Source organism: Taeniopygia guttata, chromosome 18, assembly GCF_048771995.1.
Source record: "Taeniopygia guttata chromosome 18, bTaeGut7.mat, whole genome shotgun sequence".
In the NCBI taxonomy this organism is placed as follows: domain Eukaryota; kingdom Metazoa; phylum Chordata; class Aves; order Passeriformes; family Estrildidae; genus Taeniopygia; species Taeniopygia guttata.
In genome coordinates, this window is record NC_133043.1 from 5,132,555 (window position 1) to 5,158,804 (window position 26,250).

The following is a 26,250-nucleotide window of genomic DNA, read 5'->3' on the forward strand; positions in this document are numbered from 1 at the left end:
GCAGCCCTGGGAGGGGATGGAGCAGCCCTGGAGGGGATGGAGCAGCCCTGGAAGGGATGGAGCAGCCCTGGAAGGGATGGAGCAGCCCGGGAAGGGATGGAGCAGCCCTGGAAGGGCCCCAGCCCAGCTCCTGTGCACAGGAAACTCCTTCCAGCTGCTCTAAGGAAGCAAAAATCCCCTGGAAGGCTCAGCTGGATGCTTCCAGCATGTCCCCAGCTGAAATGTCAGTGCCAGCAGCAGAAGCTGGGATGGCCCCAGCACTGCCCACTCCCCTGTGCCCAAATGAGCAGCCTGGACACTGGCCCCTCCCTGGGGCCTGGCAGAAAACCCTACGGGACAAAGTAAGAGCCACGGCCACTGGTTCTGCAAAATCCACTGATTCCACATTAAAAGAACTTTATTTTTGGAAGATTACTCTCATTTGTTTTCATTCTTTTGAAACCACATCGTGTCAGTGGCACCAGGGTGGAACGGTACATCCTACGGAACATGCCAGAGAGAGGCTGAATAAATAAAGCTACAAAGCCCAAGTTATGTACAAAGACCTCAGGCAAAGGTATTATGTTTACAAATCTATGTACAATAAAACAAATGTAAACAGTCAAATGCAGCAGAGGATGCACAGGAAGGAAGGACCATACAAACCCTAATGGCAAAGGGACAATCCCACCTCCACTGCTGGGTCAGTGGGGTTTTTTCCTCAGCATTTGTAACTCAACCACCTGGGAGCTGCAGAGCCCCTGACGGACGACTGCTGAACCCTCAGCTCCAACCCTGGCTCCGTGGGCTGGTTCAGCCTAAAAATCCACCGGCTCTGAGGCACACGGACAGAGAAACCACACAGATGTGCTGCTTGAAAGACCCACAAGGTGCAGCCGCCCCAAACTGTCAGAGCAGCCCTCAGGAGAGGCTGCACAGCCCCGTCCTACAGCACAGGGGGTGATTGGCAGGGGGCTCCTGGGGGCAGGGGGAGCAGCAGCTTCCTAAAGCTCCCATGGGGTTACCGTGTGTGGGGTGAGGGACGGAGGCCAGCAGGGCCAGGGAGCTGTGGGGCAGCCATGGGGACACCCGAGGGCACAGCCATGGCCATGGAGACACCCGAGGGCACAGCCCCTGGCCATGGGGACACCCGAGGGCACAGCCATGGCCATGGGGACACCCGAGGGCACAGCCCCTGGCCATGGGGACACCCGAGGGCACAGCCCCTGGCCACAGCACTGCCCAGCAGGGAGGAGCCCAGGGAGAACAGCTCAGCCATGCCAGGCCCATCGGGGCAGGATGGGCACAGAGCCAGGCTCTGGGTGTGTGTCCAGCTGTCCAGCGGGGATGGGCCCGGCCTGGCCGGGCTGGAGCTGCTGATCCAGCCCTGCTCTGACTGCCCCGGCTGCAGCTGCCCCTGAGACAGGACCTGGGGCTGGCTGCCAAGTGCAAACGGCCCCAGGGCCACTGCTGGCCTCCCCAGGCACTGGGAGGGGACAGGGACAGGGGAGCCTGTGACAGAGTGGCCAAGGCTCTGTCAGACCTAAGGGAGAGGAGAGGGAAAGCCAAGGGGGCCAGGCTGGGCCTGTCCCCCACACTGAGGAGGATTCGGTGTCCCCCAGGCAGAACAGGATTCAGTGTCCCCCAACACAGCAGGACTCAGTGTCCCCAGCACAGAACAGGACTCGGTGTCCCCCAGCACAGCAGGATTCAGTGTCCCCCAGCACAGAACAGGACTCAGTGTCCCCAGCACAGCAGGACGTGGTGTCCCCAAGCACAGAACAGGACTCGGTGTCCCCAGCACAGCAGGGTGGCAGCTCGTGGGGCCGGGGCAGAGAAGGTCCACTAGAGCGAGAGCAGAAAACAAACTGTATTGACAGGACATGGAGGGCCTGGGCTCGGGGTCTCCTCTCGGGGTCACGTTCCAGCGGGGTGGGAATGGGGAGGGATCGGGAGCAGTTCTTCTCGAGGTGGGCTGAGAAAAGCATCCAAGTCCGAGCCCGGGGGCTCATACGCTCAGGGGGAGCATTCCCGGCGCCGAGGAGGGTCGGGAGCCCCCCAGGCCGGGGGGCCCTTGGTCAAAGCCGTTCACTGCCCTGGGGACAAGAGAGAGCCCGTTAGGGGAGCACAGCCAGGGAGGCACCACGGGGACCCGACCCTGCTCCTCCCTCCTCCCCCACGGCCGGGAGCTGGGCACACACCATGGCCGGGAGCTGGGCACACACCATGGTCAGGAGCTGGGCACAGCTCTGCTGCCAGCACCGTGCCATGGTCAGGAGCTGGGCACACGGGCACTGCTCTGCTGCCAGCACAGTGCCCGCCCAGCACGGGGTTGGCATGGCCTGGCCGAGGTGACTGACCCAGGGGGTGAGCGGGCACAGAGCCTGAGCCCTTGGGGCTCTGCTGGGGCTGTGTGGGGTCAGGGCATCCCTCAGGGCTCTCCATGGGTCTGTGCAGGATCAGAGCTCTCCATGGGGTTGTGTGGGCTCAGGGCATTGCCCTGGGGCTGTGTGGGGTCAGGCCATCCCTCAGGGCTCTCTATGGGTCTGTGCAGGATCAGAGCTCTCCATGGGGTTGTGTGGGGTCAGGGCATCCCTCGGGGCTGTGTGGGGTCAGGGCATTGCCCTGGGGCTGTGTGGGCTCAGGACATCCCTCAGGGCTCTCTATGGGGCTGTGTGGGGTCAGGGCATCCCTCAGGGCTCTCTATGGGGCTGTGTGGGGTCAGGGCATCCCTCGGGGCTCTGTGGGGTCAGGGCATCCCTCGGGGCTGGCCCCAGCTGTCCCTTCCCCAGCACTCAGTGCCCTGTGCCCGGAGCTAAGGCACAGCCCCGTGTCCCTGTGCCCAGAGGGGACACATGCACACTCACACACACTCAGACACACTCAGACACTCAGACACACACTCAGACACTCGCACACACTCTCACACTCACACACACTCACACACACTCTCACACTCACACTCAGCAGTGTCACAGCCCAGCACAGCTGTGGCTCTGTGCCACCATCCCTACAGGGCTGCAGGGGAGGCTCCTGCAGCCCAGCATGCAGAGGCTGCCCCTCCCCAGCGTTCTGCTGCAGCTGTGCAGCCCCTGCCCTGCACAGGGGGTGGCACAGGAGCCCCAGGCTCCAGCAGCTCTTCCAGCTGTGCTCTGACACCTCTCCTGTGAGGAGCTGCAGGCCCATCCAGCCAGGAGCAGCATTCCCTGCTGGAAATGTCCCTGCAGGGGTTCCTCTGACTGCCTGTCCCTGCAGTGCCCTGGGCTCGGTGTCCGTGTCCAACCACTCCCCGCCCCGATTACTGATTTGGACTCGTTAATCTGCATTTCAAGCTGTATTTTGTACTTAGCACCTCATGCCCAAGACTCCCTCAGCTCTAAGTATCCATCAAATCCTTGCTGGAAGATTTTTCTGGAGCTGACCAGCCTGGCCTGAAGGGGAAAAGGAGCTGGTAAAGCACATCTGGAGGCCTGGAACTGCCCAGGAGCTCTGGCACTGCCCCAGCTGCTTCCAGCTGTGCTGGGCAGGCACAGTGACAGGAGCAGGGACCCTGCTGTCCACACTGTCCCCTCCCTGCTCTAGCCTGGCCATCTCCCAGCCCCCTCGTTTGCTCTCCTGTCAGCCACAACCACAGCACTGCACATCAGCAGGTCAAGAACCACAAAATGCTGAAGGGAAATCACAAGCAGAGGGCAAACCTTCCCCAGGAACTCCATCCACGAAGCCACGCTTCCTTCCCCTGCATCCCTGCTGTGACCAGTTCCATCAAACATGCACTTACTGGAGTATTAAACATGAAGAAAGCAAGCAGCACTCAGGCTTATGCTGGCAACAGGTCACAGCAGCAGAGAGGTTTATTTCAAGTCAGGAGGAAGAGCAATTGCAGCCTCAGGCTTTGAGCAGGGCCCATTAGTGTGGCACTACCAACTACCTGGTGCAGTTACCAGAGCCCCAGAGCTGCCCCAAGCCCCAGGTTACACCACATGCAGCCACTCAGAGCAAATGAATTCATTTACCCATGACCAAGGTGGGGAATATGACCTTCTCACGCCTAGTGGAGAGAAAGGGAAAGTTTATGCACACAAAAATGACATTCCTGAGCACAGCCCTTGAGGCAGCAGCTGGGCCAAGGAAGGTGCTCAACCAAAGCTCTCCTGCCTGAGCCCTGCTCTGCATGGGCAGCCAGCACAGCATCACTGCAGCTGAGCCAGCACAGCTCCCCTCTCCCAGGGAAACCTTCAGCAAGGTGGGTCAGGGACTGAAAAAACACCTGGATTTCCTGTCAGGGCTGGGGGTAACAGTGCAGAGACACCTCTCACTGCTGTGTGTGAGCACAGGCACTTCTCACACTAAACTTCAGCTCCTTTCATTGAAACAGAGCCCAAGGGGGTCACAAAACCAGCCAAGAACAAGCAGGGTTACACTCACACCTGGAGCAGGGTTACACTCACATCTGGAGCAGGGTTGCACTCACACCTGGAGCAGGGTTACACTCACACCTGGAGCAGGGTTGCACTCACACCTGGAGCAGTGTTACACTCACACCTGGAGCAGGGTTACACTCACATCTGGAGCAGGGTTACACTCACACCTGGGTCAGGGTTACACTCACACCTGGAGCAGGTTACACTCACACCTGGAGCAGGGTTACACTCACACCTGGAGCAGGGTTACACTCACATCTGGAGCAGTGTTACACTCACACCTGGAGCAGTGTTACACTCACACCTGGAGCAGGGTTACACTCACATCTGGAGCAGTGTTACACTCACACCTGGAGCAGTGTTACACTCACACCTGGAGCAGGGTTACACTCACACCTGGGTCAGGGTTACACTCACACCTGGCTCCCAGCTGCACTCCCAGCTGGCTCAGGGTACCCTCCCAGCTGCCCCTGCCCCAGCACAGCCACCAGGGGCTGCCCGGGGCTGGGCCAGCTGCCAGGGCCAAGCCAGGCTTTGCAGGGCAGCCCTGGGGCACAGCTCAGCACTGCCAGCCCCACCTGGGCACAGAGGGCCTGAAGGGACAGCCTGGGGCTCCAGGGGACAAGGACAGGACAGGGGCCCTGCAGCATCTCTGGCACCTGCACATGAACCACTTCCAGCCCTGCTCCTGCCCACGGCCGCCCTCAGCTCTGCTGCAGCCCTTCCTTCCAGGCTCTCCAAGCCTTCCTCGGCCCCAGGCTGCTCCCCCCTGGGTCAGGCGTGTGATGCCCATCTGCATAATTAAAAGTGACTTATTTGTCACACCACACCTCAATATAGCCACACGGCTGCTAGGAGCTGCCATAATCCCCCCAGCACTTCCCTGCTCCCTGGAACTGCAGGAGCACTGCTGGGGGAGGCACACCCCAGCCCAAAAGGCTCATTTGCACATGACTTCAAGGCTGGGAATTCTTCCTTTCCAAAAGCAGCAAACAGCAGTGGCTCTAGAAGCCCTCAGTGCCACTTTTTAAGGTGCAGCTTGCCCTGCTCCCCACACAGCCCCACTGAGGATGAATGTGGGGAGCTCAGCTGCCTGCTCTGGCACTTCCAGGTTGGAAACAACTCGTTTCACTCTCTAAATAAATGCAGGATTGAGGAAGTGCTGAGCATCAGCATTAAAGTGCACTGAGGTTTAAGATGAAGACATGCAGGGAGCACGGAGGCTGTTTGCCCTGTGCTTTCCACCCCGACACCCACAGGGCCCTGTGCTGTCAGGAGCTGGGCAAACCCTCCTGCAGAAGCACTGCCAGCATCCCAGAGGGAGCATCCCTGCCTCCTGGCTGGCTCACAGCAGGAGGAGCCACAACTCCAGCACCAGAGGTCCATCCCTCCCGTCAGGAGGGGTGTGAACGCCCTTGTGAACACCCCTGCCTGCCCTCAGCTCTCCAGGTGTGGTTCTGCACTTCCCCAAGCACACCTGCAGCTTGGGCCATCACCCTCCTCTGCTCTCAGATGCTCTCAGAGCACTCACTCCTCACTGCCTGGGCTGGTTCCAGCACCAGGAGACGGGGCAGGACTGGCACTGCCACCCCCAGCCCTGCTTTTGTCCCTGCTGCACAGGAACCCCCGAGCCTTCGCTCCAGGCTGCTTCTCCTGCAGGAGGAGAGGTGTGTGGGCTGAGGAGGAGGCACAGCAGAGCCCCAGAGCCGTGCCCAGACTCACCCCTTGTCGAAGAAGGACGTGTGCCCGGGGTGTGGGTACTTTGTGCCGCTGCTGCTCATCACGGCGCTGCCCACGGTCCCTGAAATGTAGGATTTCCGTGATGCCTGGTCCTTTGCAAAATTCCTGCAAGCAGCTAATTTGGATTCTAAGGCCTGTGAAAGGGGAGGGAAAAAATAGCATTAAAGAAGTAATACCATTAAGAGGAAGTTTTTTGCCTCTCGTGAGCCCAAGATTGCCACGACAGGACTTCAGTGCGATCACCCTTGGCAAAAGATTGGGAACAAAGCTGTCATTTCCTCATCACCCAGCCACAAAGGAAACACACAGATGCTGATGCAGACTGCCAGACATTACTCAGCTCCACGAGCACTCAGATTCTAGAGCAGATGAGCTCTGAAATAATTACCCAAGATAAGGAAGCCAAATCCTAGCAGAAGTTACTCAAACTTGTTCAGCAGCTGCCTTGAGCTGATCAGAACACTGAGAGCCTAAAGCAGAACCCTCAAGCTTTGAGAGGGGCTGTGCACATGGAAAGTTGGTTTTTTCACCAGGACAACGCCTTCTGGAATTTCTTTCTTAATCTTGGCTTGCAAAATAAAGTCAATTTCTAAAGCTTAACTTCCACCTTTCCAAAAAAACCTGGTGATTTCTTTTTCCCTGACTGCTGCAGAGCAGTGCAGGAGCTGCAGCCCAAAGAGCCTGAGCACCTGTGACTGCTGCAGAGCGGTGCAGGAGCTGCAGCCCTGTCTCGGTGTGGCTCAGGGCAGGCTGGCAGAGCAGCCGCTTGTTTGGCATTTCCTGTCCTGGCAGAGTAATCACAGGGATTGTCACTAAGCTGCCCAAATCCCCTGCAGACTCTTACTCACAATGATCCCCTTTGAAACGTGTCACTGCCAACCCCGACTGCCCTGCTGCCCTTTCAGAGCGGGGCTGAGCTCAGAGAGGAGCAGCCAGGCTGTTTTCCATGGCCAGCTCTGCAAGAACAACTCTGTAGTGCAGCTCCTGGCAGGCTCAGCCACAGCTCCACTCACACACAGACCAGGGCTCAGAGAGAAGCTCCTGGCAGCTCAAAAGCCATTTCTCCTTCCAAGGGGAGAGCCTGGGTCCTGAAGAGCCCTGCAGCAGATGTTCAGAGCAGTTCTTCCCTGCTGGCAGTGCAATAATCCCTTTAAAGGCTCATGCATTTCACTTCCCCACCAACCACACATGGGAGCATTTGGCTTTCTCCTCGTTTATTCCCTCACTTTCTCACCAAACGTTTCCAGGCTGGGTTTTCTTTCAGAGGCAGATCTCAGGGGGTGAGGAGCTGTGCCACCCTGAGGGGTGAGCCCAGCTCCTCCTCACCCAAGGCCTGACCTCCAGCTCTGCAGCCCAGGCAGAGGAAGCTGCAGGCCCAGCTAAGGTAAGAACTAAGTTGGCAGTGTCTAACCCAGCACTTGAAAAAATTTTTATTCCAAATATGAATTTTGTCACCCCAAATGGGACTCAGAACCGTAGGATCAGACTTTAAAAATCAAAATAATTAAAAAAACTAAAGCATTATGAAATACTAAGCAGTGGATGGATGATTTGGCAGCTCCAGCCTGTACCCAGCACTGTACCAAGGCTGTGCCTGAGCACAGGGACAGGAGCCCCAGGGAGAGCCCAGAGCTCAGAGCACTCACCCCCACTTTGCGTAGCAGATCTCCCACAATGTTGAGTGCAGATATTCGAGCTGAAGGAGTGAGTGGGCTGGTACCAAACCCATTTGGTATAGCTGCAAACACAGACACCTCTTATTACTTCACTCCTCCACAGTTCAGGTTTTCCAAAAATTTAAATAAATCAGATTCTACATTTAAAAAAAACCCAAAAAACCCCAAACATATCTACAATCTTGCTGCAGATATTTCATACAATTACCCACAGTAACTGCAGGATCACTAGCCAGGGAAAATGATAAAGCTTAACTCCTGCCCTGGCTGCCATTCCCCCCCAGGCAGAGTTCATGCACTCTCCATCTGAAAGGCTACTGACTGCAATTATCTGATCAGCCAGAGCTCCCTTCCTCAGCAAAACACCCAGGATTAATCCCTGCCACTGCCCAGAGCCCTCCAGATGGGAGAAGGGGCTGGACTAAGATCCCACTGCCCCACAAAGGGAACAGGACCCCTGAGAAGTCAGTGTGGTGACAGATTCCAAATTCCTGACCATGCTCACCCACCACTGCTGCTGCATATGTGAGCAGAATTATCAGTCCCTGCACTTCCCTGCATTCCCAAATATCTTCAGGGCTCCACAGCAGAGTGAAAACCCCTGCCTGCCCCCAAAGGCAGTGCCCGAGCCCCTCTGTCCTCTGCCATGCTATTTACTCCTGATTTACTCCTGAGCTGCACCTGCTGCTGCCCTGGGATTCAACCACAGCTCATGGAAGAGTGGGAGATCCACACCCCCACACCCCCCTCGGGCTCCTTAAGGAGCATAACCAGACCCCACTCCTATGGATGGCACCTTTTGGGGAAGGAAAACTATTTTCTGATCCTTTTCCAACGGGTGTGGCTGGCAAGGAGAGAGAGGCCTGGACAGCTGAATCCATCTTCTCACAGTCCAGCGTGGGGGAGCTGGGCGCTGATTTTCGGGTCACCTCCTGCTGCCTTTCCCTCACAGCCAGCTCCTGCCGGAGGTCTGAGGGTTGAGAGAAGGAAAAAACCCCACTGAATCCCATATTAGTGATTGATTCTCTCACAAAGACTCTCTGTGCTCATTTGGGAGGGGCAGCAGCAGACACTTCCCAACAATCCTGGGTTGGTGCCTGCTGCTGCGTCCTCCAGCAGCAGGGACAGCCCTCAGAGCAGCCCCATCCCAGTATCCCACCCCAGTACCCCATCCCAGAGCAAACCCCTGCTGCCCCACACAGCTCCCTGTCCCTGGGATGGGGGCAGCTGATTTGCCTCAGGATTTCTCCCCATTTGCAGTGAGAGCTCCATGTTAGCAAAGCAGCAGCTGGACACAAAGAGCTGCTGCTGCTGCTGCTGCTGCTGCTGCTGCTGCTGCTGCTGCTGCTGCTGAGCCCAGCTCCTGCTCACACACAGCCTGGAGAAACAGAGCAGGGACCTGACCCTCTGCTCCTCATTCCCTACATTCTCCTCCCAATTAATAATCCAACAAGCCAAAGGCAGTCCAAGGGTTGCATCCAGTTTCTTGATGCCCTGACAAATAAAAGAGCAGATTGCAAAGGACAGGGAAAAGACTGGGCTTAGAAAAGCCTGGCTTTCCTCTCACCTCCTCCCCAGACTGCAGCTTATCCCTTCTCTTCCCACAGCTTTTTGCTGCAAAGAACACCCAGCACAGCCCAGCAATGGATCTCCCAAATCCTCAGAAAGAGGCACACAAACATTACAAGTGAGCTGCTCCTTTTTGGGCAGGGCAACTTCATTTTCTCAGACCTCTTATTCCTTGCCTCAATCTGGTACAAAAGCAAAATTAACTGCACATCACAGCTTTTAAGCTGTAACAGATATTTAGGGCTGATTTTAGGTAAAACAGCAGAGCTGAAGTGAAAATCTGTCTGGGCTCCCAGAAGAGGATCTGAGGCTGCTCAATCAGAAATGTCATATTTGAGTTTGACAGTACCAGTTCTTTTAGAGGCTACTGTTCCTGCTTGCTGCCAGGGTGAATAACTCACAAATGCTAAAAATGTCCAAATGACTCATCTAAGAAACAAGATGTCTGTTTTGCTGATTGTGTTCTACAAAACAGTCCCCTGGGTTTTGCTGGTTTTTCCAGTTTTCTCGCCCTAATCTCAAATTCCAATACATATCCTTCCTCAGACAGTTTCTTTCTTCATCTTTATTTCAAAATCCAGTGCTTCCAATAAAACTCTCGATTTCTGGGGCACAAACTTGCTTCAGAAAGGTTCATAGAGGAGAACAGCAACAAAAAATCCCAGCCTGCTGTCAGGTGTGTTCTTGCACTCAGCTCCAGGCCTTAAATGAGGAAATATTTTAGAAAGCTCCATTTAGGGAACAAAGCTGCAAAGCACCAACCTCTAAAGCCATTATTGGCTGGCACAGGCCTATGAGCAGGTCACCTCCACTATCAGAGAAATCACTTTACAGCAGCATTAAAAATGCTTCCCCTGCATCCTCCGTGTGAAATCCACTGGGGAACCCTCAACTCCTGATCTTATCCCAGAACACCATCCCAAACATCTCCCACGGGTCTAAACACAGCCTTTACCAGAACAGCTTAAATTACATATTTAAGGCAATTTCCAAGGGGCTTAGAAAGAACACAGGAGAGATTTTTTTAAGAGTTACTGGATCATTTATCCTGTATTTCCCTGTCATTTCTTGTACTTTCCCTTCCTGTAAACACACAGCAAGAGGAACTTCTGAAGCAACTTCCTCAATTCTCTTATATCTGTGGAACAGAGTATTTTTTGTGTTAAAAATCCCAGATTCATAAATTATTAATTCTGCCCTAAATGAGGAAAATTTTCTTTTTGGCTACACTGGACATACAAAGTTAGTACTGTTAGTAAAATCCAAAGCATCCAGTTCAAGTCTCATCATGTGAGGCTTTCTAGAAACATGAGCTGTGCTGGCTGCACATCTCTTTTAGCAAACCAACCCTGCAGCAGGAGCCAGAACCAACCAGACCAGCCATACCTCTTGCTTCATCCTTTAATCTCTGTACAGAGACCAGCAATGACTCCTTGTCATCCAGTTCACTTTCTAAAAATGCATTTCTCTCAATAGCTTGGTTCAGCCTTTGTTCAAAGTCTTCCAATGAAACTATTGTTGCCCTAGAAACAAAATCCAGAATATTAGGTTCTTCAGCTCAGCCAGCATAAAAGCTTATTCAAACCATAACAGAAGGCAAATGTTAGCAGGGCTGTGCTCAAGGTAAGCATTTAAAGCCATGGAAATGCTTCTTAAGGGAGGAATCAAAGAAACAGGAGAAAAAGATGAGGAGAACACGATAGCATCTGGCTCTCAGAGATGTACCAAGGATGTGGGCAAGAGCCAGCCCAGAGCTCCTTTTCCCCAAGCCATGCATTAATCAGTGCCCCAGCTCAGGTGGGGCTGTGCTGCCAGGGCTCTGCCCAGGCACAGCCCAGCAAGGTGGGCAGCAGGGACATTCCTCCCAGTTCCTCCCAAAACCAGTGTCAAATGTTAGTCACGAGCTCAAGAGCCTTGTGCAAACAGGGCTCAGCTCTCAGATCTTCTTTCCAGATGGCCAGAGGCTCATTCCTGCTCTCCCTGCATCAGTGGCAGGATTCCCACCCAGCAGAAGGGAGGCAGGACCTCCTCCCAGGCTGGGTGTTCCCAGCAGCAGCCTGCTCATCGCAGCACTGGGAAGGGCAGCACTGCTCCCTGCAGCTGCTCTGCAAGGCACCAGCAGCCTCCCCTGGCCTGGCTGATCTCAGGGACTATGGAAAGCAGCACTCTGACTTCAAAGGGGCTCTGAGGCAGCAGGAGCACAGCTATAGTCACTTAGCTGGGGGCACCAAGGGCAGGGCACTGCCTGGCTGGCTCTGGGCTTGCTCCTCACAACACCAACCACACTGCCCCACTGCCCTTCCTGCTGCCACAGGAGCTGCACTGCTCAAACAGCCCTGAGTCTTGGGGGTGTTTGGGGTTTTTCTGATTGTTCCCCCTTTCAAGAACAATGAAATGCTTGAGCTGAGTAGCAAAGAAAAGCTCTTTGTGGTGCAGACGTGAAGGGAAGAGGAGGGTCGCAGCCTTCACCTCTTGGCACGTTCCAGGTCATCGTTGGCCTGCTCCAGCTCCCTCACATATTTGTGCAGCTGATCTTTGATGGCCCTTGTCTGGCTCAGGTCATCCTCCAACAACGACACCTGCTTGTAACTCTGGGCGTACTGGTGCTCCAGTTTCTCCTGAAACAAAGAGCAGGGAGATAAACATCAGCTGCTGGCACCGGCCAAGCCATCAGCACCAAAAAGGGACAAAAAAGTGTCACTGTGTGTGCACAGTGCTGGTCTGGGAGTGCTGGCAATTCACAGCAGAAACCGGAGAGGGAGAAGGAACAGGCTGTGAACGCCAGAGCACGGAATGGCAGCCAGCTCCTCGTGGCACAGCTGCCTCTGAGGGATGCATCCCTGCATCTGCTCCCCTCAGCCGGCACTGACAGCTGCTCCAGGAAGGCAGGGAGAGATCCAAGAGCGCTGCCTCCCCCTCCGTGCTTCTGCCCTGCAGCACCCACCCGACAGCAGAAATCCTCTGATGTGTCCTTTGCCAAAAAGGGGCCACTGAAATCTGTCACAAAACCTCCAGGCCCACAGACTCATCCGCAGCAGACTGAGGAATTCACTGCCAAAAACCCTCTGAGGGCCTATGGAGCAACGCCTGAGCTCATAAAACACATCCTGACCCTGCAAGTATAGCTGGGACTGGAGACACAAAGAAAACCCATAAACTCTCCTTCCACTGAGCGAATTTCTAATCTCTGCCTTACTAAATAAGCCAAGACTGCCCAAAATTATGCTTTTGCAAGATTTCAAGAGAGGTAAGAACTTGCTAACACAGAGGCATCAGCTGAGAGCTGCCTTGTGCACATGCACATCCCTCAGCAATTCCTGGCTCCACAGATACAGCTCTGAATGGACGTGGAGACTCCCTGGAAGATGTGCACAAATCACCCATTTTCTGCTTTCTCTGGGGTCTCATAAAACCTAGGAGACCCTGAGGGCAACAAGACTTTTTGCAAAGAAAGGTGACAAGGCAGTGGCCTGACAAAACCCCTTGTGTTGTGCCCTGTTGCTATGCTGACATTCCCTGTGGAATAAATAAAGCTTCTCCTTGGCACAGCCTGGGGAATTTAAAGCAGCACAAACTCCAGGATGAACTTTCATGATGTGAACAAGAAAAATTCTGCCAGAAATGTCCCTGGCCTTATTTGGGGTACATGCCATGCTTCAGTGTGGATCTTAACCAGACAACTCCTTTTTTATTTGGCTATCCAGTGCCTGAGAACAGCCCAGACGATCCAAAAAGAGATCCAAGATGTGGCTGAAAGGAAAAGCAACACTACCACAGAGAAAACCTACCTTTAATGTTTCCACTTCATATTTCAGTCTTTGGTTATCTGCTTGCAAATCTCTGTTCCTCTGCTCAGCCTGCACTAGCTGTGCCTCCAACTCAGCCTCCAACTCCCTGCTCCCCTCCTGGAACTCAGCCAGCTCCTCACGGGCCTCCTGGAAGCTGCAAGGAGAGGACTGCATCAGTGGCAAAGCCAGCATCTCCCCAGTTAAAACAAAACCTGCAGCTCTTCTGAAATAAAAAGCTGAGAACCGGGAGTTTTAATGCACTTAAGTGTCATCCGTGGACCTCTAAGGGGAAAAAGAAGAATGGGAAAATAGAGAAATTACATTAAGCGAAGCTATTGAAGGAAATTAATTCTCTTACAACAAACCCAACAGCCACCTTGAATGCCTGTGTGGAATCAAAGCTATTTACAGGATTCAAGGGAGCCTAGAAGCACTTTGTGCTCCATTAGCTTTCACTGCTGGCAGACTTTATGGAACAGACAATGAATTAAGCAAACATTGAACAAGATTTTGGTCAGCAACTCAAGAGAGAACAGTTTCTGCATCTCTGCACTAGCTGGAAAATTAAAGTTTGTAAAAATCATGCAGAGTCAGGGAGGCAGGACATGCCTGCCTCATACCACTGTGAGTTATTAAATACCAGAAGTAGCCACTCCACATACTCTGCTTATTAAATTTGCACTTTACCACACGTAATAGCTCAGCCCTGAGCAAGCAGCAGAGAAAACCACCGAGGCTTTGGGCAACACCACATCCAGCGGTGCCTCAGATGGAATTTCTGACACACAAGAACAGTTTGGGGTTCTCCACACGGACAGGCCCCTCCACATTCCCAACACGTCCCTCCCAAAAAACCCCAAAGCAAACAAAAACAACCACTTGGAGCTTGGGCTCTTTGGCCTTGAGAGGGATTTAACTCCAGAAAAACCTCAGCCCGCCCCCCAGTCCCTCCTGATGCACAGCACTGCTCCTGGAGCAGCTTCTCTTGGCACTTTTGGAAACAAAGCCCTGTGTCCCCTTGGAGATGCAAACCATGGGTACAGGCAGGACCAGGAGCTATGAAACACTGGAATAAAATGCAGCAGACACCAAATCAGGCACTTTTCATACCAGTAATTCCCCTACAAGAAGCTTGAAGGAACAGGAAAGATACAAGGCAAGCCCAAAGGCGCCTTCTTGTGATAAAACATCAAGATACCACTCAAGGCAGCACTTTAATTACACAAAGGTGCTCAGGATCATAAAAAGGCTCTGCTCTTGCTCAAACATGCTCAAAATATAGCCTGCAGTTCTTGGCATGGTGACACTGGGCAAGAAACACTCAGCTCCCACAGAGATGGAAATTTTAAAGCTGGAAATCCTTTCCAGAGAATTCTCTTCTCACAGGTTTTCTCTAAAGTATCTAATAAGCATCTTGGTGTGGCCTTGCAGAGGAATAAATTCAACAGCCATCATTAAGATCCAAATCCTGACCATTAAGAACAAAATTCAGCTGCAAATCCACAATACCTTTGCTTGTACTTCAAGGAAAGCTCTTTCCAATATGCAGTTTCCTCCTTTGGACTCGAAAAAGTAGGGATTTCTTCACTGTCCATGATCAACACGACCTGCAGGACACAAACACAGGGATACACTCAGGATAAAGCTGCGCACAGCACCCCAAAACCTCTGCTCAATCCTGGCAACCCAGCCATGGCACCAGGACTTGGCACCCACAGCCAGGATGTCAAGACCCCTCCAGGGCTCATCCAGCACCCAGACCTGCCTCAAGGAGCCCCAGGACCTCACCCAGCCTCTGCAAGGGCTTGTGGAGAGCCTGAAATGAGAGCAGAAGTTCTGGTTGTATTTTGTAGCTGCCACCAAAACTCCAGGGGTGCCACAAGCCCGCTCAGGCCCACAGCTGGTAATACACTCAAACTTACAGCTATCAGTTTCCACTTTACCTCATTAAATGTTCTTAATGAAGAGATTTTGCCTCCTGCCACCACACAGTGACTGCACTACAGCTGCTTTTGGAGCTGCAAAGGAGAGCAGCGAGGAGGGTGAACACTCCAAGTGAGGCAGGCACAAACAGCTCTGTGCAGAGATCAAAACTCAACTTATTCTTCCTGCAGCAAGTCCTGGCTAATTCCTGCTTGTGTCACACGCAGGGGACAGGCATTATCCATGCAGTTCTGCTGCCTCAGACAGCCACAGGGAAGATCAGCCTGCCCCATAAATGACATGGTCACCTCACAGAGGAGTCTCCCAGCCTGGAGGTGCTCAGAGAAGTTTCCCACACCAAGGCACTGGAGATCCCCTCTCCATGAGAAGCCTGTTTTTTTGGAGGAAAATTCCCAAGGCTATCAGCCAGCAGAAGAAACAGAACCCAACACACCTTTGGTATGGTTTTATATGGTCCAGGGGACACACGGCATCAGCACACGCCAGCTCTCAGAGGTGATGAAGGAGTTAAAATACACAGCAGGACCAGGAGAATGCTCAGACCCCGGGAGATGCACCATTGCTGAGCCCTCCCCAAGCAATCCCACAGCTCCTTAAGGCTTTTTTTTTTTTTTTTTCTCCTCAAAAAGCCAAGCCTCAAATTCTGTCCTTACCACCCCGAAAAAGAACGGGGTGAAGCCAAGGTCCCCTGTGCTCCAAGCAGAGGCTGTGAACAACGCCTGCACCAAGCCCATTGATCAGAAGAGCTGACCTACAAGTCCTGACTCTAACAGCCATCACTTCCCAGCCAACTGTGTCCCTTCAGGCTAAAATTGTCACACTAATGTGCTCTGTATCTCGGTGACCCACATTTTTGACACCTAAAAGTGGGTCAGAACAATCCCATGCTTTCAGAGGGCAGCCAGGCCAAGCACAGCGAGGCAGAACTGGCACATTGGCTCTCCAGCTGAGCCTGCAGCTGCCACAAGCCAAGAGCAAATTGATCCAGAGAGGGCCAAGCACCTCAAAACCACCTCAGATCTCACACTGTGTTTATTTAACTGCACAGCTTTACTGCAGGAGCAAACGTGTCCTGGCTCAGGAGAACGGATGGTGTTTCCTTCCCTGCACTGAGAAGTGGAAAGTACCTGTGGAACCATTCCCATCACAGATTTCAGACTGGATTTTCTTTGGGAGTACTCGCAGCAGCTGTTACCAAGGCAGCTCAGGCACTCCAGAGGGAAAACCCAAAGCCCTGTGCAGGAGCTGTGGATGTGGAGCTCTGTATTCCTGCAGTTCCAGGGTGGGAGCAGACACCTGACACAGCTCAGGTGTGTCCAGCAGCCCCTGGACAGCGATTCCCACTGCCAGGACAAGACACTGCTGGGTGCTGTCCATAGCACTGATCCAACCCTTCCACAAATCCTCCAACCTTTCCCTGACCGGCTCTGCACTGGCACACCGAGAGAGGCTCAGCCCAGCAGGGAGCACGCACATATCCCAGAATAAACCAGATAAAGCACAACACAGGCCCAGCTCCCACAGCCCCAGAGGAGCTGGGCTCAGAAGGTGAGCAGCCAAGGGGCTGTCAGTGAAACTCGGGATGTGGCTAGGAAAGAGCTTGCACAAGGAAGTGTCTTACATCATTTCCTAGAAGCAGCTGAGATAAGGCACAAGACTCCTTCCTGTCTGCTCACACCGGGCACACCCTTGGAAACCAACATCTGAGGGATCCCTGCAAGCACAGCAGCCTGAGCAAGACCAGGAAGGGCTGCCTGGGGCTGCCAAGGACGGGAGGTGTGTTTGCACCCCACCTTTTCCTTCCACACACTGGAGAGAGGAGATTCAGCCCAGCGCTGCCTCAGGCCCTGGGCAGAAATTCTTCCTCCCCAACCCACCCACATCTTTCCCAACCCTCTGTTCTGCTTGGTGAAGGGGGTGGTAGGTAATGATTGCCCCTGCTGCATGTGTCCCACCACCCCTAATGCCATCAGCAGGGATTTGGGATCTGCTGACTGCTCTGCACAAAGCCCTGCTGCAGATGCCAATGCCAGCGTGCACTGCTGAGCTCCAGCACCCATATCCCGCTTTTTGTCACTTGTATTCCCATGAGGGGCAGGACAAAGGGATTAGAGCACACAGAGACCCTGCAAACACGCTGCTTCACGGCCAAAATACCAACCTGGGAGCTGGGAGATGCTGACACTTCCAAACCTGCTCCCAGCACACACGTGGCCATGGGAAAATCCCCCACTCCACCAACCTCTGCCCATTCCCTCAGAATGATGGCACAAAAACACGGATTGTGCAAGCAGAGAGCAAATCCCACGAGTTACCAGACAACTCCACACATCTGATGTGTGGGAGAGCGGATGCCCACGGAATACCAAGAGTTTAACAAAAACTGTTTTGCCTCAGCCTGCTGCCTGTTGTCCTGGCCCTGGGAATTCTGTCAGGAGCTGAGAACCAGCACGGCCAGTCCTTCCTATTCAGGGCTTCTTTGCTTACGTGGCACTTGCAGAATCCAGCCTTTGACAAACAACACTGAGGCTTTCAGGGAGCAGACAAGACAATGCAGCGGCGTCTTCCAGGGAAAATGAGAGCAGGCTTATGCTGCTGCCCACTCCAATTCATTCCAACACAGCTCAGCATTCACACAGTGCCCTGGGAAAACACGGCTCGGTGGGCACAGCTCCAGCTCCAAAGCTGCTCCCAGACAAGAGCTACCTTCAAAACACCGGGGCTCCTTTCAAGCCCCCCCGACAAAGTCAGCAGGACCCAGCAACTCTCCACTGTGAAAAGGAAAGAACTTCTCCACGCTGCAACGACTCTAAAAGAACACAGTGTGGAGGTTAAGAACTTGTCTGAATCCAGAGGGGTTTGTACAGGACAAATCTGTTTTCCCACCTCGAAAGCATCTTTAAAACGAGAGGAGCAGTATCCTCCAGATATCACGAGAGCCAGAGCTCAAGAATGCACCAGAACTAACCAAGCTAACATGCAGACAGGATTTTTCAAGTAATGTACGGAATCTTGCATTCAAGGCCAACCCCAAACCTCTCTGGAGCCACCTCCTAGCTAAGCCACGAAAGCACAAACCCAGCTTGAAGTGTAACACAGTACCTTAAACAAGCTTCCCAGGCTCTCCATGTGACAGGAGACTGCAGCGAAGCTTGGGATGAAATCTAGACCCAAAACACTCGGCCTGAAATCCAACACGACTCTCAGCTGGGACCCACCCCTTCCCACAGGGGGGAATCCACTCCTCCCCGCTCTCAGAGTCACTCAGTCACTCACGTCACGGCAGGGATGACTCTGAGCACTGCAATTCACCCCAGATGTCCTGCAGCATCTCAAGTGGCTGCAGAAAGAATTCCTCCTGGTTTTAATTGCCTCACACTCTCCCATTTAAAAATAGCTCATAAATACTGCCATATGAAGAGAATGGATATAATTTGCTCTTCATACATATTTTTCTGCACATTTTTCTGCCTTCTTCCTCACAACCCCATTTGCCCAATATTTTCAGACACTAAAGATGAAAAATTAAGCAGAAGCAAAGCAAGGCCACTCAAACAGGACCAACCACAGGGCTGAACTCCCCCAGCCATGCTTGGCTGCTCCCCCTCCCTTCAAGGCACCACAAATGTCCACTGACCTTCGGAACTAAACAAGCAACCAGCTCCTACAGGACTTGATGGAGAAGTTCTGCAAGCTCACATGTGGCCTTCGGGTCTGGAGATAACCAGGCACTCTGGCTATCACAGAACGTCCCAGTGCCTGGTGGCTGCCAGCCCCCCCTTCTCGCAGGCAGTGACGCCGTCACCGAGCGCTGGCACCATCCAGAGCTGCCACGCACAGCAGGAAGGACTGCTCACAACCAGCTCTTCTTCCTCTTCCTCCTTTTTGCTGATTCACAGGCAGAAAAGCAGAAGGAATCTTGTTTCCACCATTCTTCACCCTCTCAAAGCACGAGGACCAGGTAACCTCCAGCTCCTGAAGCTCTTGCTTTTCTCCCCACAAACCCAACCGAGACTCAAAGCAAGGAAACGTGAGCACTCCAGCCAAAGCCAGAGCAAACGTGCACTGTCTTACTGGGAGATGGAAAACAAACAATCAGAAGGCACAGCTCGGATTTCACCGATCAATTTGGGCTTGTTCAGCCCGTGCTGGAACAGGAGCAGGCAGATTTCCACACATGCTGGGATGTGTGCCTGCATCGATGAAACTGAACCTCTGGGAAGTGAACCTTCCCCTGCAGTTCTATTTCTGAACTGAATGTTCTCCAGTGAGCCACAACAAATGCCTCCTTCTCTCTCACAACAGCAGCACGGGAGCTTTCAGGAAGAGGAGAAAGTCACCGAGCACAGCGTCAGCACAACGCTCCTTGCTCTGCTGCAATAATAAATCCCGCATTTCCAATTTGGGAGAACAGGAGGCTGGAGATAACCAATCCTACCTGCAGGAACTTGGTGCCAAATTCAGAAAAGCCTTGAAGATAAACCAAGCACCACACAGCAAAGCCTTGTTATCTCAACAGCCTCATTAATCAAATATAACACGTCTGCTCTACACCACATGGCCAAGACTCATCTGTCTGGTGAATATTTGATAGCCAGTCACAGGAAAACCCTTGAAGAGTGAGCCAGCACTGGGTTAGAAGCATTGAAACCAGAAGAAATGCACTGATGCAAAAAGCTTCTTCTCAGAAATCAACCTATGACTACAGAAAACATGAGAATTTTGTAATAAAACACATTTATTGCTTTCACAAACATGGGCAGTTTCAGACATTTGACGGCTGTTCCTTCCCAAGTAAGCTCACTGAAGCGACTGAGGAAGCAGAGGCTGGTGCTCCTGCTGCAGGTTCAGAACCTGCAGAGGTGAAGGAAAGGCTCCTGGAGATGTGCATGTCACAGAACACCCTGGCCTGGGCACAGGGACAATCTGCTCCCAGCTCCAGAGGGATGAGTCCACACAGAGAGGGCTAAACAGCAAACTGAGAAGGAAATTCAGCCTGTGGAAAGGATTTGCTCGTCCCTGCCTCAGTCTCTGCTCCCTCCTGGGCAGGCTGGCGAGGTGTGGCGGGCAGCAGGAGCTCTGATCCTCACCCACAGCAGCTGGCACAGGCTGTCAGGACCCCAAACCCTCTGCAGCCCACCCAGCCACCTCCGCCTGCCCCAGCCCTGCTGCTCTCCCTTCACACCCCGAGGAGTGCCAGGGCACAGCCTGGCAGGTTGTGGCACACAGCCTGCACCAGGGACAGTCCCCTGGGTCACCCCAGCAATCCAAAGCATCCCGATGACAACACCTCCTGGGAAGGCACTGGCCAGAGGGTGACACGCTTCTGACACCACACAGTGACCCAGGAATTCCAAGGGGAAAGCACTCAGCACGGATTTCTGCCACAAGGACTGAATTCTGCTGCTTTTACAGCTCTGAAGTTCTACCAGTGCTGGGGGGGTAAAATGGATTTGAAAAATACCCCCCAAAATGGATCACAGACCAGCCCCCAATAGAGAGGGGCTCTGAACAGAGTATCAAACAGAATATTAACAGAATATTAGAAATAACCCCCCAATCTCTGTGTTGATCAGGAGAAGGAACCAGCACAACCTTCCACTGAGCTCTGGGGACAGAAGACCCCTCAAGGGACAAAAGCACATCATGAAAAATCTGCTGTGATGGGTCTGGCTTTGCCCGGGGGTGAGGGCAGCGGAGCAGAGCAGAGCAGGGAGTTTGTGAACACACTCCCCACTTTATCTTGATTCTGTTTGGGGTGCCACAAACATCAAGGGCTGCAAAAATACCATTTCCTTTCTGCAGTCTGACTTTCCTGGCACCTCAGAAAACCAACTGTAATGCACTGAGGGCATAAACTGTGCTTTGTTGCTGTGCTTCCTGGCAGTCTGCTGCCGGCAGCGTCTCCAGAGACAGATTCCTTGTGACACCAAGGTCACAGACATCATCAGTCTCGTGCTTCCTCTCCACTTTCCTATTTTCTTTTCTCTTCTCTGTCCTTCACCAAACGACGAATTATCTTACGTATCTGCAAACTCTAAAGAGTCAGGGGGAAAAAAGGGAGGGTTTTCCCCTGAAGAGGAAGGAAGGCAACTCAAACACTGACTCAAACACTGCCCCTGAACACTTCCTTCACTTCTGGGACTCCCAGTGACAAGTTTAATTAAATTATTAAACCTTCCCACCAGGGCTGTGCCTCCACATATACAACAATACAGAAATGCACAGCCCAGCCAGGAAACAGGGGCTCTTCTAGGCAGAGTGAACACTAATAATCCCAGATCCACACTCCTTACCCAGCTCTGCCACAGCCTGTGCAGTCACAGTTAACTGGCAGCATCAGCCAGCCTGCCTGTGCAGTCATGCTGCAAACACGTCAAACTGGCATTTAAATAAATAAATATAGAAGCACAGAATCATTCAGGTTGGAAAAGACCTCTGAGATCATCAAGTCAACCTCTGACTAATCACCACCTTGTCAACCAGACCAGGGCACTGAGTGCCACATCCCAGGAGCTTCTTGATCACCTCCAGGGATGGATGGATGGTGGGGACTCCAGCACCTTTTCACATCTGAAAGCTTCCCAGTCTCTTTTCTGCCCTGGGACAGCTTCTTCCTCTTACACATGCTGATATCTCTGACAAAACACTGACCTTGGAAAGGCCACCAGCTCTCAGCAGGAACAATTCCTTCCTCAACAAGGAATTGTTTCTTTGGGGGGGTGGGGTTTGGAAAAAAAATGTAAAGGAAGAAAAAAAAAAATTCTGAAGTATCCAAGGAACTCTTCTGAGCAGTTTCTTGTATTTAACCACCTCTCAGGCAACAAATGCCAGAGACATCCAAACCCTGCACTTGTGAGCAAGTCAAGGCACGGGGAAGAGAGAAACCCTGAGTCACTCCCAGCACAGAGAGGGCTGTGGGGGGGAGAGCACAGCCCTGCTCCTCCCGGGAAGGACAGGGATGTGCTGCTGGGAGAGCACAGCTCCCGGGAGGGACAGGGATGTGCTGCTGGGAGAGCACAGCTCCCAGGAAGGACAGGGATGTGCTGCTGGGAGAGCACAGCTCCCAGGAAGGACAGGGATGTGCTGCTGGGAGAACACAGCTCCCGGGAAGGACAGGGATGTGCCAGTGGGAGAGCACAGCTCCCGGGAGGGACAGGGATGTGCCGTGGAGTCACCGGGCAGGCCGGGCAGTGTCGCTGCTCTGCTCCCAGCGCATCCTTCCCGCACGTCGGCTGCAATTCGGGTCACGCTCATCGGGCACGGGCTGCTCGGGGTGGGCACGTCCAGACACAGCGCACAGGGCTCTCAGGGAGGGTAAACCCTCGCGGAATTACTGACTGAATTACCCATGGAATCACCGACGGAATTCCTGACAAACTCCCCGGCACCGCGGAGGGACAGGGCAGGGCAGGACCTGGAGGCCAGCGGTCCAAGCTGGGAGCGAACAGCCCCGTCCCCCAGCAGGGCACCGAGCTGCCCCGGCCCGTTCCTCACACCCAGGGGTGGCTGATGGCTGCACCGCCACCTCCTGCCCCCTCCAGCACCCACTCCGGCAGGAATTTCCTCCCGAAAAACACGCTGTGCCCCGGGCGGAGCATCCAGCGGGGGTTCTACGACAACAGAGGCGGACCACGCGTCCAGCTCCCCGCCAGTGACGGGAAAACGCCCGGGCTGGGGGCGAGGCCGGCAGAGCGGCGGGCAGGGCCCGGGACACCCCCGAGCCCCGGTGCGGCCCCGAGCCTCGGTGCGGCCCCGAGCCCCGGTGTGCGGCTCCCAGCCCCGGGACACCCCCGAGCCCCGGAGCGGCCCCGAGCCCCGGTGCGGCCCCGAGCCCCGGTGTGCGGCTCCCAGCCCCGGGACACCCCCGAGCCCCGGAGCGGCCCCGAACCCCGGTATGCGGCCCCGAGCCCCGGAGCGGCCCCGAGCCCCGGTGCGGCCCCGAGCCCCCGGACAGTCCCGAGCCCCGGTACAGCTCCGAGCCCCGGTGCACGGCCCCGAGCCCCGGCGCGGCCGGGCCGGCCCCGTTCCCGGGGGCGCGGAGGGGCCAGGGCGGCGGCCGAGCGGGGCCGCGCCGTGACTGACACCGCCCGCGGCCAATGGGAGGAGGCGGCGGCGCGGCCGCGGCCAATGGCGCGGCCGGGGGCGGGCCGTGCCCCGTTGTCAATTGGCAGCCAATGGCGGCGCCCCCGGCCCGCCGCCCGCCCGGCCCGCGCCCCCCGCCCGCCGCGCCGGGCCCCGCTCGCCGGGCCCGCCCGGGACCCCCGCCCGGCCCCGGGCCCGCCGCTCACCGCAGCGCATGCCCCGCCACAGCCGCCGCCGCGCGCGCCCGCCGGGGCCGCCTCATCCGGGGACTGGGGGGCGAGGCCGGCGCGTGATGCAAGAGGCGGCGGGGGCGGCGGCGGCGGCGTCACACCAGGGGCGGGCCTGGGCGGGACCGGCGCCCGGTCCCGGTCCCGGTGCCCGCTGCCAGTGCCCAGTCATGGTCCCGGTGCCAGTTCCCGGTCCTGGTCCCGGTGCCAGTGCCCGGTCCTAGTCCCCGTGCCTGTTACTGGTGCCCGGTGCTCGGCGCCGGTGCCCGTGCCCGGTGCCCGCTGCCGATGCCCGGTGCCTGGTCCCGGTGCTCGCTGCCAGTGCCCGGTCCTGGTCCCGGTGCCAGTGCCCGGTCCTGGTCCCGGTGCCTGTTACTGGTGCCCGGTTCCCGGCGCCGGTGCCCGCTGCCGGTGCCCGGTGCCTGGTCCCGGTGCCCGCTGCCAGTGCCTGGTCCTGGTCCCGGTGCCAGTGCCCAGTCCTGGTCCCGGTGCCAGTGCCCGGTCCTGGTCCCGGTGCCTGTTACTGGTGCCCGGTTCCCGGCGCCGGTGCCCGGTGCCGGTGCCTGGCCCAGTGCCCGCTGCCGGTGCCCGGTGCCTGGTCCCGGTGCCCGCTGCCAGTGCCCGGTCATGGTCCCGGTGCCAGTGCCCGGTGCCGGTCCCGGTGCCCGGTCCTGGTCCCCGTGCCTGTTACTGGTGCCCGGTGCCCGCTGCCGGTGCCCGGTGCCTGGTCCCGGTGCCCGCTGCCGGTACCCGGTGCCGGTCCCCGTTTCGCACGGCGAGGGGATCCCCCCCTGCTCGCCCCCATCCCGCCGGCCGCCCCCGGGGTGAGGTGGTCCTGCCCTCCTCCCTTTGCGGCCTTCGGGAACTGCCCCCTGCCCGTTCTCTGCCGCTCTGTCCCCGGTGAGCCCGGCAGGGGCACACCCAGGCATGGGCATGGACACCGACCCTGCCTCGGGGTCCTGGACATCATCCCTCAGGGTGCTGGACATCATCCCTCGGGATCCCGGGACATCCATCCCTCGGGATCCCGGGACATCCATCCCTCGGGGCCCAGGACATCCATCCCTCGGAATCCCAGGACATCCATCCCTCGGGATCCCAGGACATCCATCCCTCGGGGCCCAGGACATCCATCCCTCGGAATCCCAGGACATCCATCCCTCGGGATCCCAGGACATCCATCCCTCGGGATCCCAGGACATCCATCCCTCGGGATCCCAGGACATCCATCCCTCGGGATCCCAGGACATCCATCCCTCGGGATCCCGGACATCCATCCCTCGGGATCCCAGGACATCCTCCGCAGGGCTCCCCGGGCGAGCCGTGCCCCGTGGCTCCCTGGCACTGCCCCGATACTCCGGCTGGCTTTGCGTGTTTAATTTCCTGCCCTGTAATTAGCTGCCCGGGCTGTCATTAGCGGCGGGCGGGGCAGCCGGGGTGCCCTCGTGCTTCCCTCGCCGCGGGTGCTGCTGCGGGTCCCAAACCGCATCTGGGACAGCCGGTGCCATCCCTGGGCACGCTGCCACCACGGCCACCGCTGTCCCCATAGCCACGTCCCATCCATTCGTACATGCGGTTGTCCGTGCTGCTCCTGCACTTCCCATGGGTTGCTGCAGACAGCCCGAGGATGGAGAGCACACACCTCTCCCTGGCTGTCCCCTGACCCCTGCACGGGCCTTTCTGGGTCACCCTGTGTCACCTGGGTGTTGCACAAGGCCACCAATGCTGCTGAGCCACACCAGGGTACAGCACGGCCCCGAGACACCCCAATCAGGGGCTGTGCTGGGAGGGGAAGCCACAGCGGCCCAGGAGCGGGCATCCCTTGGTGACAAACTGCCTTGGAGCCACCTGGTCCCTCCTGGGAACAGAGCCCTGCTCCCAGAGCACCTTCCCTGTGCTCTCTGCTCCCAGAGGCTGCTGCTGCTGCTGCCACTGCCTGGACCGAGCACCCAGCTGTCCCTTCTCCCCTCCACCAGCCATCCCCAGGCCCGCTGACCCCTCTCTGGAGGGCAGCGAGGGACATCGAGGTGGCTGTGCAGAATCTGGAGGCCTATCTGGGAGAAATCTCCTTTCCCAGGATCCTGAGCTGCTCCGAGGTGGGAAGAGGCAGAGCTGGAGGTGCTGGGCTCTGGGGCAGGCTGGGCACCCGTGCTGGTGCTCTGAGGTGGGCACGCTGCAGTCTGGAGCAGGCTGGCTGCCCGGTTTTCCCACTGCACCTCAGGAGTCAGCAGGAAATGTGCACGGAGTGTTCCACACGGTCTTGGAGCAGCTTTTTCAGTGGCAGAGCAGCCCCTCCGAGGGGCCAGCAGTGTCCCTGCGAGGGGATGAACCAGGCTGAGGTGTCACTGGAGCTGTGGGGGTGGGAGGGCTCTCTGCACATCTGTCTGCACCTCTGGCCGTCTGTCCGTGGGAACCGGGGGTCAGTGCTGCCCCACAGCAGGAGGTTCGGGTGCCTCACTGCTGGACAGCGCTCAGATCTGCGCTCAGAACCCAGATCCTGTCTTGGGAGGCAGCTGGAAATGAGCTTTGTGAACGAGGGGCTCTCCTTCATAGAAAAGCCGAGGCTGTGTCTATTCAATCCTAACCCAATTCCCCACGGAATTCATCTCCCACCGACCCACGCAGCAGCACCCCCCGGTTTCTTTCCTCTCTAGCGGGATCCTTGAACCCCCAGCCTGTGTTCCCCGTGTTTTCCCAGGGAGCGCAACTCTGCCATCCTCTGGCAGCCGGCTGCTGGCAAAGGCCGGGCACAGGCGGGGCTGCGTTCCCCGGGGTGCAGGATGCGTTCCCAGGGGTGCGGGATGCATTCCCAGGGGTG

At 55.9% G+C, this 26,250-nt stretch overlaps 1 protein-coding gene across 4 annotated transcripts; it reads right to left on the reverse strand.

Moving 5' to 3' along the window:
- Positions 1-361: 361 nt before the first annotated feature.
- Positions 362-23,531, reverse strand: NDEL1 (nudE neurodevelopment protein 1 like 1). 4 transcript variants are annotated; one of them, XM_072937131.1, is made up of 10 exons: positions 18,223-18,338; positions 14,686-14,783; positions 13,177-13,330; positions 11,858-12,006; positions 10,775-10,911; positions 8,616-8,789; positions 7,790-7,881; positions 6,126-6,277; positions 3,996-4,030; positions 1,832-2,075 (listed from the first exon to the last, which is right to left on the reverse strand). In XM_072937131.1, the coding sequence occupies exons 1-10, from the start codon at positions 18,247-18,249 to the stop codon at positions 2,068-2,070; spliced, it is 1,026 nt and encodes a 341-aa protein (XP_072793232.1). In that variant the 5' UTR covers positions 18,250-18,338; the 3' UTR covers positions 1,832-2,067. The 4 variants fall into 4 exon arrangements, with proteins under 4 accessions (XP_041575849.1, XP_030143083.1, XP_072793232.1 ...); XM_041719915.2 differs by lacking the exons at positions 3,996-4,030; positions 18,223-18,338 and adding an exon at positions 23,412-23,531 and having other exon boundaries at positions 362-2,075; XM_030287223.4 differs by lacking the exons at positions 3,996-4,030; positions 18,223-18,338 and adding an exon at positions 18,758-18,895 and having other exon boundaries at positions 362-2,075.
- Positions 23,532-26,250: the final 2,719 nt, after the last annotated feature.

Excerpts from the sequence above, each read along its gene's own strand:
- NDEL1 (XM_030287222.4), bottom strand. The coding sequence starts at position 18,249 with ATGGAGAGCCTGGGAAGCTTGTTTAAG. Across the intron at positions 14,784-18,222 it reads GCCTGGGAAGCTTGTTTAAG|GTCGTGTTGATCATGGACAG; the intron begins GTACTGTGTTAC and ends TGTGTCCTGCAG. Across the intron at positions 8,790-10,774 it reads ATTAAAGGATGAAGCAAGAG|ACCTCCGGCAGGAGCTGGCT; the intron begins GTATGGCTGGTC and ends CTCAACCCTCAG.